The sequence below is a fragment of the Dipodomys ordii genome, unplaced genomic scaffold, assembly GCF_000151885.1.
Source record: "Dipodomys ordii isolate 6190 unplaced genomic scaffold, Dord_2.0 Scaffold40, whole genome shotgun sequence".
NCBI classification, from domain to species: domain Eukaryota; kingdom Metazoa; phylum Chordata; class Mammalia; order Rodentia; family Heteromyidae; genus Dipodomys; species Dipodomys ordii.
This window is the reverse complement of record NW_012267256.1, coordinates 14843106-14857672: the sequence shown is the minus strand read 5'-3', so window position 1 is coordinate 14857672 and position 14567 is coordinate 14843106. Positions and strand designations below refer to the sequence as shown.

Here is a 14567-nt window from a genome sequence, read left to right as displayed (position 1 = left end):
AAATCCTGGCCAGCATTTGCTTTTGGTCTGTTTGATGATTTCAATGCTGACTCAGAATCTCAGTGTCATTTTGATCTGCATTCCTTTTAGGGCTAAGGATGCTGGATATTTCTTTGTTTATTATTATCTATAAGTAGACGTATAAAGGGGTTTCAATTCAAGGTGTCAGTTGTAAATATAATGCATTTGGTCAATGTCAGCCTCTTTCCCCCTCATCTCTTAGACATTCCTTCATGTATTCCAGAGCAAAGCTAGGCCTGAAGAAGGTCTGGCTATATCAGGTCTATCAGTCACATTGGAGTCTTCTGTTTTGCAGCTCTAACTGTACTTACAATCAAGTGCATGCTGTCATACTAGCAGTATGCTTCTCATTCTTAGCCAACATGTTGAGATCCTCCTGTGGGATCAGAAGCTCTTTGAAAGCACAATACAAGTCTTATAGGACTTTATAATGTAAATAGCATGCACTCCAAAACCTAGTATATGTTCAGTAAACTTCTACTGAACATTTACTAACTGAATAAGTAAATAAACAGAATTATCGTTAACCTGTAAATTTAATTAAACTTAGTCTTTCTTTATTGTTAGATGGAATTCTTTCATTCAAGTTCAAAGACAAGATCCCTAGAGACAGCTACGATTTGTATCTCTAAGGTGATCTCAAAAGAATGTCAGAAAATGACGTAATGGTAATGTTCCTGTTTTTCCCTTTACTTGGTTTCTCCTTAATTAATTTAATTAATTAATTTCCCATCTACGTGCTCCCCTGATCTAGGGTAACTTCTTACATTATGAAGGTTTGAGTCTATAAAGGGGAGCTGGAAACAAAGTTATTGAAAATTTCAATTTCCCCTTTCGAAAATTCAAGAGTCAATAACTTGTGTTTGCCAAGGACTCAACCTATAATGAAAAAAAAATTCTAGGCCCAGGCTTGAAGCAATATGCTCTTTAGAAAGGCAATAAATTTTTATCAAATAAAAGAACATGCCTGGTACCTAGGTCTCGTTCCTGTTATTTTCTTATCATTTCAAATTCTGTAAACAATATCCTTTGCTATTTGGAGTGAAGAGGCCCGAACTTCATCCAGTTTACCTGGAAGTTTGGTTAAGTCTCTCTGTATTTTCTTTCATCTGGCTCAAACAGAGGGTTGTAGGGTCGCAATACACAGTTACAAAGATGTGCGCTATTTAATACTTTTCCTCTCCACTTAAAGGTAGGAATTCATTGCCCCAATTGTATTTAGTTATTATTATGATAGCTTATCATGACTGAAAATAATACTTTTTAAAATGCCAGGTGCACCAGGCACCAGTGGCTCACACCTGTAATCCTAGCTACTCAGGAGGCTGAGATCTGAGGATTGAGGTTCAAAGCCAGCCCAGGCAGGAAAGTCCACAAGACACTTATCTCCAATAAACCACTCAGAAAACTGGAAGTGGCACTGTGGCTCAAGTGGTAGAGCACTTTCCTTGAGCTGATGAGCTGAAGAACGGTGCCCAGGCCCAGAGTTCAAGCCCCACGACCGACCCAAAAAAAAAAATGCCAGGTGTCACTGGCTCACACCTGTAATGCTAGCTACTCAGGAGGCTGGGAGTTGAGGATTGCAGTTCAAAGCCTGCCCAGGCAGGAAAGTCTGTGAGGCTCTTATCTCTAATAGTCTACTCAGAAAAAGCCAGAAGTGATGCTGTGGCTCAAGTGGTAGACCACTTAGCTTGAGCACAAAGAGACACAGGGATAACTCCAGGCCTCGAGTTCAAGCCCTGGACCAGGAAAAAAAAAGGAGGAAGAGCACTTGGCCTTGAGCTCTCATTCAGCTTTTTTGCTTTTGGTGGAAGCGCTACCATTTAAGCCATGCTTTCAGTTCCAGAAATTTGCTAGTTAATTAGAGATAAAAAGTCTCTCAGACTTATCTTCTTGGGCTCCAAACTGTGATCGATGGATCTCAGCCTCCTGACTCACTAGAATTATAGGCATGAACACTTCTGGGGTTCTTTTATACTTATTAAACAAGGTCTTTAAAGACCTCAAGTGCTGAGCTGATTGACAACTGTACTCCTATCAAAACAAATAGATTTGAAGAGCAGAACGTTAGTAAATCGCAGTATATCCAGCACTCAGGAGGTTGAAACCTAAGCATTGGGAGAGGCAGGCCAGTTGGGGGCTACATAGTAAGTTTCAGGCTAGGCTGAGCTGCATCGCAAGATCCTGCCTCAAAACAAAGGAGCGAATGAACAAACTTGCGACAACAAAAGATCGTATCTATATGTATATTATATATACAAATACTTATATTTATAAGTACACATTTATATTATATACACATATGTATATATTTTTATAGATGCATACATATACACATACACATATACATATTGGTGAATATGTGGAATAGGAGTGGTGCATTAGCTAAGGGTTAAACTATGCTTGAGAGAGAAGTAGAGATGAACCGCTAGGGAATCCCTCTTACCACGTGCTACATCACATCTTAAGTTACCATCTTGAAGAGCTACGTGGGCCAGGATGGACTTGGCCCCCCTTTCCCTAGACTTGCGGATTTGGTCTTGGTGCTGTGCCTCCTGGAGACCTCTTCACCCCGCTCTGTGGACTTGACTTGTCCCCGGACCCTTGTCTAGGGTCACTCACCTTTTGTCCCCTTCCCTACACACATGCTCTGAGCGTGCTTGCTGGTATGGGCCATGCTGCCTATGAACGATTTGAACCAGGAACGATTTTTCAGTTTTCTATGACATTGAGGCCATCGAAGTTAGACTATGAGCTTCATACAAATAAATACTGGTTTCATAGTTATACTACACGTTTTTAAAAAAAATGTTTTTGAATGGCAAGTCATGGCTATATTAATTTAGGCGGTTTGATGTGATATTTTAATAAATATGTAACAAAGATGTATGATGTACAATGACATGCAGAGTCATTTTTTAAGATAAGATCTTGTTATATAGCGCAGGCCCACTTCAGCCTGCCAAGAACTAGGATTATAAGCATGCGCCACCACACCCAAATGGATACACTAGATTTAATACTCACACAGCCTACTATTGAAGAATTCAATAAATGGTTGCCCTTTGTTATCACCAGATGGACTGAAATAATTTTCATCCCCCCCTCCCCCAGAATGCAAATAAAAGTCAAATGTTCCGAGACATTGAAGTCCTGAGAGCATCTTCATTAGGCAACGTGCACTAAGACCATAGCCAAACTCTCCATAATTCAATATATGTGGCTGGAAGAACGGAAAACTGTTAAGAACATATCAACACCAAGTTTATTTTCACCAGAACTGCAAAGGAAGTAATTACATAATGTACAGTGTGCATCAATTTAAGGATTTTAATTTGATTATCTACTCTGTAGTCATTTAAAAAAATAAAGGGAAGAACTGTTTGGACAAGCGGCGAGAAACAAGGTAGAAAACCAGGTAGGAGAAAACAATAGCAGAGGAGAAACTCAGAGTGAGGTATTGTGTAAAATCCAACCCAGCTCCTGACCCACAGAGAGGGCTCACTGTGTATCAGTGCCATGGATGTTGGGCTTTTCTATTTAAAAAAAATAGTAACGGTAATAAAACTCTATATCAGCACCAAGGGATGGTGGCTCATGTCCGTAATCTTAGCTATTCCAGAGGCCAAGATCACAGTTCAAAGCCAAGCCAAAACAGGAAAAGTCTGCCAAACTCTTTATCTCCAATGAACCACCAAAAAGCTGGGAGTAGAGCCACAGCTCAAATGGTAGAATGCCAGCTCAAAGCAAAAAATAAAATAAAATAAAAAGCAAAAGCAAAACCAAAAAAACAAAGGGACAGCACTCCGGCCCTGAGTTCAAGCCCAAATACCAACACACACACAGAGACACACAGACACACAGACATACACACACACTTATATGATGATTCCCTGAGTTCAGACCAGTTTCAGTATTATTAACTATAAATAACTAGTTTTATATATATATATATATATATATATATATATATATATATATATATGTCTTGCAATGTAGTTATATTTTGTTATTTGGATAAGCTTAAAATCAATTTTAATGGCAAATGTTTTGACTAGTAAATATGATGTGAGAATAAGTTAAATCTATTTTTTGTGAGACTTACTGTTAAATAGAAAAAGGAAAACAACAGTGAAATGGATTTCTATAGAGCTATTTGGCATGAAACAGAAAAGAACATACAATAAAATTGGTGGGCAGAATTAAAATAGGAACCAATTAAAAGAGATTTTCAATTCGTTATTATCATAAACATAGCTATAGCTATAGGAAAGTAATCAAAATAAAAACAAAGGTGGGCTTTTAATAGCTAGCAATAAACAATACATTCTATATATCTCTGAGACTTGAAAGGATTAGGGTCTGAACCAAAATATAACTGATGAGGAACTTTAGTCTTATCAGTGACTGCCAAGGGAACGTCGACTGCATCCAGTCTGTACCAGGTTGTAACAGATGCTATGATCTCATAGGCCATAGTGTTGCATTTAATAAATATTTTCCAAACTTCACTTTTAAGAGTATCCCTAGGAGCAAGACTGACATCAGCCATTTTTTTCAACCTAAAGCCATAAACTTACAAAGTATCAGACCATGTTTGCTAGTCTGTACTTGACTTTACTATGATTATTAAAAGAGAAATGTCAAAAAGTCCTCGAGAAAACAACCAAAATAGCATCTCAGAATTTACTGTGCCAGACAGGATATCCTGAGAGTAGACAAATATTTCAGACCTCAGAAGGATGATTTCAGATCTCCAGGAAAACAGTAGACATAAAACCATACGAATGCGTCTTGTGCGTGAATTCCAACTCTATTGTTTGAGTATGATGTTTAAAGGAAAACTGAATTTCAGTGTTCTGATCTGAAAAGACAACATCCAGGAAATGTTACCTAATTTTGAAGACACCACAACATATAACCTATATTCATACTCATGAATGAAAGGAACACTGTCCACCTGAAAATCCTGGGGGCAAAATCCAGGGGAAATCTCCAGTAAAAAAAAAAAGGGAGATGTGGGAAAAAGAAGTAAGAACATGCGATTTTCATTTTCTTTTCTTTTTGTCTTCTTTGTTCATTTATCTATCTTTGGGAGGGTAATGGTAGGACAAAGGGTGAACAAGTGAAGTAGTGATACTCGCTAAACACGGTGCTGAAAAAGAACTCTACAACTTGTGGGTGGGAATGGGAGAGAAAACCTGGGAGAGTCCGCAAGAAGGGGTGACACTGTCCAATAAAGAAATGTACTGTTTACCTAACTTATGTATCTGCAACCCCTCTGTACATCTCCTTTATTATTACAATAAAACTTAAATTTATATTTGTTTTAAGAGTTACAAAATTTGGCTGGCACTGATAGCTCATACCTGTAATCCTAGCCACTCAGGAGGAAGAGCCAGCCAGGGCAGAAAAGTCCATTGGACTCTTATCTCCAATTAAATACCAAGAAAGCTGGAAGGGAGCTGTGGCTCAAGTGCTAGAGGGCTAGCCTTCAGCAAAAAAGCTCAGAAACAGTGCACAGATCCTGAGTTCAAGCCCCATTGCCAGCATGCACACACACACACACACACACACACACGTGTTGAAAAAATTATAAATGCATACTGATAAAAAAAAAAGAGCAAGACCAAAGAAGGTGCAGGCCCACTTTTTTTTTTGGCTAAAACTCATAAAGACAAAGGGGAAAATAGAAATCCCTAGCCAGGTGCCAGTGGTTCACACCTGTAATCCTAACTACTTAGTGCAGTGAGATTTGAGGATCCCAGTTCAAAGCCAGCACAGGCAAAAAATAAAATAAAAAGTCTGTGAGACTCCAAATATACCAAAAAATCCTGAAGTAGAGCTGTGGCCCAAGTGGTAGAACACTAGCCTTGAACAGAAAAGCTCGGGGACAGTGCTCAGGCTCTGAGTTCAAACCTAGGACTGCACCTGCGCACATGGGCATGTGAACACACACACACACACACACACACACACACAAACACACACATACACACAATTCTTGCAATGCAATCTGCTTACTGCAGTAACAGAGACCACCAAGGAACTGTGGATTTGCCAATAAGCAAGAGGTAAAAGTGAGGTTAGATGTTTCAGAAAAAAAAAATCTAACAAAATATACAAAGCTACAGTGACAGGAAAAATTCCATTCCTAGCTGAAGTCAGACTGAATTGGTATAGAATGAAAGAAGGGAGTTACAACACAGAAAAAATGATGAGGTAGGATATGACCATACTGATTTGTTTTTCTTAGCACTTAACATTAATATTGGGGAAAAAACCTCAGCATGAAGGTAAAACTTGCTTTCCAAATTATCAATGGGTTAACATTGAATAAATATACAGATTCATTCTGCAGACAAATACATCAGGATTATAAGCAACACTATATCAGGTCATCTGTACATAGTTTCACACCTTCCCCCACTTTTTTGTGGTTTTTTTCTGTTTATTTTTGGTGCCAGTCCTGGGGCTTGAACTCAGAGCCTGGGCACTCACCCTGCATTTCTTGCTCAAGGCTAGCACTCTTGAGCTCCAGCTCCACTTGCAGTTTCCTAATGACTCACTGGAGATAAGAGTCTCATGGCTTTCCTGCCAAGGCTGGCCTCAAGCCTCAATCCTCAGACCTCACCCTCGTGAGTAGCTAGGATGACAGGCATGAGTCACTGATACCCAGCTAGTTTTGCCCCTTTTGTGGCTACACTACCCTACCCAGCTCACCAGTGGTAACTTCATAGCAATTTCCTGTGTACCAAGCCTCTCCTCTCCTCTCTCTCCCTCTTTTTTTTCTCTCTCTCTCACTCTCTTTCTCCTCTCTCTCACTCCCTTGGCATCTTAGATGTCCTGAGATTCCAGATCTCCAATAGCTATTCACTCAATATTCCTCACCCAAGAGCAAGTGGTTGAAGCCCCAGAGTGGCAAGGCTTATCACAGGACAAGAAAGGGGTGAGTGGTTCTCCTCCATTTCGAGGAAGGCAGTTCGGAAATACAATATTCGCTCTCCCTGCAGCTTCCACAGCCTGCTCAGAGGCCCTCCTTCCCTTCCCTTCACTGGCTTTTTTCTTCTCCAGTGTCCTCTTTCCAGTCCCCATACTTCTTCTACTTTCCAAACAAGGCAACCTGTGCATTCAAGCATCTTAGACTCAGACTTCTGGGGAAAGTCTGGGCAGGGGAACAACCTTCTCAGAATGGGAGATGAGTGATATTTTAGATTATGGCCTAACATACAGGAGGAAAATCAGAGATGGGGGCTCCCAGGGAGCCAAAGAAGAGGGAAAGGATACCTGCGCTGGCTAGCAACACATGCAACACACACACACACACACACATACACACACACTCAATAATCTACCTGATAACTAGTAAGATGAATTTTCTTATAGCGATCCTGTATCTGCAAGAATAGAGAGGAGAGCAACAGAGGTGGTCACTCATTGACAGGGTGCCTGACTAGCAAGTAGAAGGCCCTGAGTTCAAATCCCAGTGCTGCCAAGAGAGAGAGGGAGGGAAGGAGGGAGGGAGAGAGAGGAGGAGGAAATATGTGCTGCAGGCTCAACCATGCTAACGAAATAAGAAAAAAATAGTATAGCCTAGGCTCTGCTCACAAAAACACTAATCTTGATTCATCAAACACATGCCGCCGCTTTTATACAAACTTTGCACTGATAGACAGGTAGCATCTTCTCACAATTTCCTGTTCCACATTACAATTATATCTGAAAAGGACCCAATCATCACAGACAAGCACATCCTCAAGAACTGTGCAGGGTGTAATATGCTACTCACAAGCTAATAACTTAGCCTGACCTCAGAGTTAAGGCAAAGGACTTTATTGCTCAGCAGAGTCAGCATCATGAGCATTTGCCTCTTGACAGCAATTTCTTTGCCTAAAAAGTCCTCTAGGGAAAAAGTGGCTAGATCCTTGTGGATGTCCATGTGTGCGCGTGCGCGCATGTGTGCACGTGCGCGCACGCACACACACACACTGGGTTGCAGTAAAAGAGAAAAGCCTCCAGTTTAGAAAATGGAAATTTTTCCCCAGGCAGCAAGTATCACATGCTTTGCTTGTTTGTGAAGGGTGAAGAAGTATTAGAGATCCATGAAGAATTATTACCCAATGTACATAATCAGTCTTCTCACCAATTAAATATGTTGCTTACAAGAAAAACAAGTAAAAATAGAGTTAATTCAACACAACTCATTATGCCACTGAAACTAATCTTTGAGAGCCCTGGGTTTATTAATAAGTATCTTGTGCTTATTATTATACGTGAGGAATATCAAAGTGATAGTCAAATTATTACTTATAATATCTGGAAATGGGTGTGACATATTTATAGTTGCATTCCAATTTTAGAAAATTATGTGGGTTCCTGTAACTATTCATAAACAATAGGAATAGGAAGAAGTAAATTTGCTACTGTTTTAAAATGTCACCCAAATCCCATTCTCTTGGAGAAACCCAAGACCTTTTTCAAGGTTTAGCAAAGTTTGCAAATTTCAGGCTCTGTAACAAGCTGTGTTATAAAATTTCATAGGCTCGAGGGCTTCCTTAATTAACTCTGGACCTGTTCCCTAGTGCTTACAGCTGTTCCCATTAGCGCAAGAATATATGTGCACATGGAAAAAGACAATTTGTATCACCCCACATATATTTTCTATTCAATATTATATTTTAATGATTTTTGAATTATTTCAAACAAAGAAGTATGTCATCTTCAAGTAATCTCCAGTTTACAAAGCAGATAGGAAAACTATGTTTTAAAAAAATCCCCTCATTCCCAGATACTTCAATGTGCATTTCCTCTACAAAGATATTCTCCTACATAACCATAGTCAGATCAGCATGGTGCCAGGGGTAGTAACTCTCACCAGTTCCCAAGAATATCCTTTGTGAACACTAAGTATCCAGTCCAGAATCTGGCATAATAAATCAGCATTTAGTGATTTCTCAGCCTGTTTTGGTCTGAAATACCTCTCTACCTCAGTCAAATTCTAATGGAAACTCAGTGAGTGTCTTCTGTCAGGAGACTCAGCCACCCAGAGTGAGTGGCTGGCTACCAGGAACCCCCCACTGAATGGCTTTGTGTCTACATTGTTCAAGAAGTAGAAGGAAGAAAAGAAGAAGCTGCCAGTGGTCTTGCTCAAATTCATGATCAAATTAAAATGTTAAGGCTGACCCTGTGCGCTACTGTGTATACTCTGTAAAGTTTCCATCGTTTGGAGGAAATGAGTAAAGGCAATCGGCACTGTGTTTTTAATCAAGTACCATTTGACATTAAATGAAGAGTCTGTTACTCATCTGCAAATTCCTCTTCTTTTTTGAAATGGCATTACTAAAAGGTCCAAATGGAAGCATCTGCTAAAATAATTATTCCTAAGCCGTAGGAAGCAATTTTCCTGCCACATACACCATATCACATCATAAATGAATTTCCATGCTAACCCACATAGTCTATGGTAGGTTTTTATCTCTATGGGCTGGTGAAATTGGAAAACATAACAATTTGGGGGGGGAGACAAGAAATGATGTAAATTTTAAAGTATCTTTAGCAAAGCAATGAATAAATTAATCCACTGAAAAGTTACATTAAAAGCCTGGTGTAGTAGTGCATGCTTTTCATTCCAGCACTCAAGAGACTGAAACAGGAGGATTATGAGTTAAAGACCTGCCTGGAATACACAGCAAGACACTTTCTCAAAACAACAAACGAAGTGAAAACAAGTAAAAGTCATAGTAAAGGCTATTGCTCCACATTTCTACCAATTATGGGCATGTCTGTAAAATCTGCATCCTTGGGGTCAAAATAAAGAGAACGAAGAATGTTCTTTTTATTCTTGTTATAACTTTCAGATGCCAGCTGAAGGCATTAAGTGGCCTTTCACTCAATGTTAGGCAGGAGGACCAGGAGCAGGACAGAGAGAACTCTGAGACAGGTTGAGTATAACCCACCTCGGGATTGGGCACCAAGTTTGACGGACCCAAGGTACACTGTGCTATTCTCCCCACCATGTGCTGATGCACAGCAAGAAATGGTCGCAGGGTGAAGATGGCTGTACCATGAAGCATATAGTCAGGTCTTTGCTCGTGTTCTTTGGTGACAAATGAGAGAACCAACAACAGCACAAAGAAACTGTAAACTCTACCAGGGAGTGGGGCGTTTCCAAAATCTTATAACCACTTCCATGCCACGCATGAGTTCAGAAGGAAAACCGAGACTCGTTTAGTGCTTTTAGGTCCTCAGACACTAGCCTAAAATGCAAACATGTAGCTTATTCTAGATATGTCATCTTCAGAAAAGTGAGAAGAAGAGGAGAGGAGGGGAGAGCGAGAAGGGAAGGAAAGAGGAGTAGAGGGGAGAGGGAAGGAGAGAAGGGTAGGAGAGGAAAAGACTAAACATGAAAGAGTCAAAGAGAAATATATATATATATATATATATATATGTATATATGTATATATCCCTTCAGGTAAACTCCTAATCTAAAATTTCCCTGTTTAACAGATCAAGAAGCATAGAATCCTTGAATGTCACATGTCTAGCTTGCCTTTCTCAGCCATCCATTTCAGGCCGGTGACTCTTTCCTGCCCTTAGCCACAGGTTAAGGTGGGCGACAGAAGTGCACTTCTGAAAAACCCACAATAAATTGCACAAGCAAGTCTTAGTGCCTTCATCATCAGGAGGTTAGTTTTGTCATCAATGTCGTTACTGACTCTTGGCAATCCAGATCATTTAATTTTTCTTAGTTAAATATTTGTAACTGGAAGAACTATCCAGTCCTAAAGGTAATGGTAAAAGAATGTGTTGAATACGTAGATTAACAACAATTCCTCAACTGAGTGAAAGATCCTACAAAACTACCATTGGAATTGTGTCAAGCAGAGATGGCTAGACACAAGTTTAGTGGTCGGCCTATTCTCAGCATTGACCCAGGTATTCTATTCAGTTTCAGCCTCCTGCTCTTCCACAGACAGCAGTCCCTGTGCTGCATGTCTCTGATTCACTTCTGTAGCCCTGGCTACTCTGGAGGCTGAGAACTGATGATCGAAGTTCATAGCCAGCCCACTCAATCAAAGAGACTCTTATCTTTAACTGCCATAAAGCCAGAAGTGAAGGTGTGGCTCAAGTAATAGAGTGCCAACCTTGAGCAAAAAGCTAATGGACAGGGCCCAGCCCCTAAGTTTGTGCCTCTGTGTGCGACACACACACACACACACACACACACACACACACAGAGTAGAGCATTCACTGTCAAACTTCTGCTGGCTTCTTAATCCTTCCACTGGAATCTAAGCAAAATAACAGCAAAACAACTCATGCTTCCAGCAAAAATGTAATTCCAATATGGATAAAAACCAGGAAAGAGAGCTTCGCTTTCCTCAAAGAAGGGCTTTTAGAAACCTTTTAGGAAGTAGTAAGAGTGACCTCTAGTGACTTATTTTATTGATTGTATCCTACCAGGTGGTGATTCAATCACTTTACTCTTCCACACATTTCCCCTTTCATGTATGTATTGAAGGAAAGCCAAAGTTTCTAGCACAGGACCCAAGGAATTTCATCTGATCTCAATATACATCTTTCATTTGACAAAGCCCTCCTCACAAAACCAAATAAAATTTCAATCGGAAACATGGCTCCAATATGTGGCCCAAAAGATAGGAAACTTATTTTTAAGAGTAAGTACTAAGTGTCAGATGTAGATGTGATTGGATGACCATGTCCAGTGAGCAAAGGGCAGGCTCACTTGAGACTTGGGGGGCGGGGGGGGGGGAACAACTCAACTGTGCCCAACTTCCTAATAATGGCTTAGGGAAATGCTGAAAGCTAACTCTGGTAACTGCAGTATTCTAAGTTTCTGAATATTAGCTTTTATCTACTGACTTCACAAAAGATATAAGGAGGAGGAAGAGGAAGAAGAGGAGGAAGAAGAAAGGGCAGGGGAAGGGGGAGAAGGAGGGGAAGGCTGCAGATAAACAGAAAAATGAAAGTGATTTTGATTCCAATCTCATGGTTAGATCAAATTAATCAAGAAAGGATACATCTCTCAGATAGAGATTTATCCCAAGCCAAAAAATGCTTGTTTAAGCCAGGTGCCTAGATATTCAGGACACTGAGATCTGAGGATCAGGGTTCAAAGTCAGCCCTGGCAGGAAAGTCCATGAGACTCTTATCACCAATTAACCACCAAAGAGCTGGAAATGGAGCTGTGGCTCAAGTGGTAGAGCACTAGCTTTGAAGACAAAAGCTCAAGGATAGTTTCCTGGCCCTGAGTTCAAGTCCCAAGACTAGCACCAAAAAAAAAAAAGTTTTATTGTTTTGATGTAGGACAAAACAAGATTGCATTGGATTGAACTACTGTGAATATCATGGCTATGTGAGAATATGGCACATTTTAGAAATAAAAGCTTCTCAAATTTTTTACTCAATCAGAAACCAGACACTCAAGGACATAGTCTGAAAAACGTAAAATATTTTCATCCAGAGAAGAATCATTTTGAAGATCATTAGAAAGACTAAGTTTACCTTTAAGTATGAACTTTTTACTCTTGTTAGTATTAGAAATGAATGTCCGTGGCAAGGGAGTGTTCCAAGGGTTTTTGCCCTTACTACTTTAGGCAGGTTATTAAATTTGGATTCTAAGATTTAGATTACAGATACCAAATCCTTAATTGGAACCCAATAGTTAAATTTCAACTTAACCCTAAATCTGCCCAGGTCTGAAAAACTATCAGCGGTTAATGTCTAAATTGATGCAGTATGATGTAATGCCTGCCAGTAATTTCCCTGATAGACTTTAATTCCTATAAAGTACTATGCTCCTAGGAGAAGAATCAATGACAGACATTGCAGACTAATCCTTGCCATGATACTCCTTTTTGGTGTCTTTTTTTCCCTGAAAACCTTCTCTCTCCGTGAACCTTCGCATCAATAGATTAAAAAGTCAAATATGAATCATCTATTTCGGTCTTCCCCACGAGAGGCAAGTCTATAGCCAACAAAAATGAAGTATTTCTTTTTTTCTTTTTAGGTTGCAATTCAGTAGGGGTGGGAGGGGGGAGATCTCTTTGAATTATTATTTTTTTTTCTTTTTCAAGATGCACACTTCGCAGTTCCAGATCCAAATATCACCCGTCATAAAATACAAAGTTTTCTAAAGAGCCTAGTGTTAAGTTTCCAGCCCCCATCCCCCCACCCCCCCACCCCGTTCTCTGTACTTACGTGGATTTCCTGCTACTCCTGGGTTCCCGGGCTGGGAAAGCAGCTGCGGCAGCAGCAGGGCGAGGAGGAGGAGGCGAGCTCTGGCGACGGTGGCGGAGGCCATGCTCACTTTGGTTGGGCGCCCAGAAGATCCTTGGGAAAGAGGCTGCTGCTCGCCTGGACTCCTGCGCTCCTCCCTCCTCTCTCTCTTTCTCTCTCTCTCTCTCTTCCTCCCCCCCCCCCTCTCTGATTCACACACTAGCCAGGAGAAGCCCCAGCCTTGGCTTGAGCTTCAGGCACCCTCCGATACCTCCCCAGCACCCCCCTAGAAACGCGACCGCCACCTCCTTTCTAACCCGCACGCCAACCTGCTCCCTGCGCACACCGCCACTCGCACCTGGCCAGGGAGGGGACCGGCTCGCGGCGGGTCCCCCAGCACGCGCCCCCCTCGAGATGGCAGGTGACAAATGCCGGTCTGGGAAGAGGCAGAAGCCCCCACCCACACCCCTTGGACCCGCCGATCTCCTGCTACCCCGACACACCTGGAGCTGCCCCGCTCCCCTCTCCTCCCCCCACCCCTCGCCCAGCAGGGGCGCGGGCGACAGATTGCCTGACTCACGCCTCTGGCTGCAAGTTAAGAAGCCCTGGCAGTCATTACTGGGCCGATCATTGAACACAAGGAGCATCTAGGAAAAAAAAATAACAATTTTCTGCTTCGGTTCTAAAAAGAAGAAGAAAAAGAAGAAGGGTGGACCAGGAATAACTCTAAGCAGACAGACACCGCAGTTCCATTCTTGGACTTCTGCTGGGAACTCTGACTGTCAAGGAAGCTCAGAAGCACTCCCCCCCCCCCCCGGGTTGTCCCAGGGAAAGGATAGACTCTGCCCGAACACTAACTTTTTATATATTATATAGATATAGATATAGATATAATTGTAAAGGTACTGTACAGTGGACTTACAGTTACATGAGGAAGGTAATGAGTACATTTCCTACCTAGCATTGAACAGTTATTTTTGCTTGTTTGTTTGGGTCCATGGTGCATCTGTATTTTTCCTTAAATTTTATTTTTTAATATTTCATTAAAATATGATTTAATCTTAGCAGAGCAATGGCTGGCTCATCCTGTAACCCTAGCTACTTGGGAGGCTGAGATCTGAGGATCACAGTTTGAAGGCAGGGAAGGTCCAAAGACTTTCATCTCCAATTAACTAGCAAAAAGCCAGGAGTAGAGCTGTGACTCAAATGGTAGAGCACCAACCATGAGTGAAAGAGCCAAGTGGACTTCAAGCAGAGAGAGAGAGAGAGAGAGAAAATTGAATGGCCCGAGACATCTAGTAGATTAG

At 41.1% G+C, this 14567-nt stretch overlaps 1 protein-coding gene across 1 annotated transcript in view; it reads right to left on the bottom strand.

Annotated features, from left to right (window-relative positions):
- Positions 1-4498, bottom strand: part of LOC105987221 (contactin-associated protein-like 3B) — a 129658-nt gene extending 125160 nt beyond the window's left edge. The window contains exons 1-2 of the mRNA XM_013018415.1: positions 4348-4498; positions 2644-2703 (exon numbers count right to left, since the gene is read on the bottom strand). Coding sequence (XP_012873869.1) covers positions 2644-2703; positions 4348-4498 — 211 coding nt within the window. The remainder of the gene's footprint in view (positions 1-2643; positions 2704-4347) is intronic.
- Between the last annotated feature and the right edge of the window lie 10069 nt (positions 4499-14567).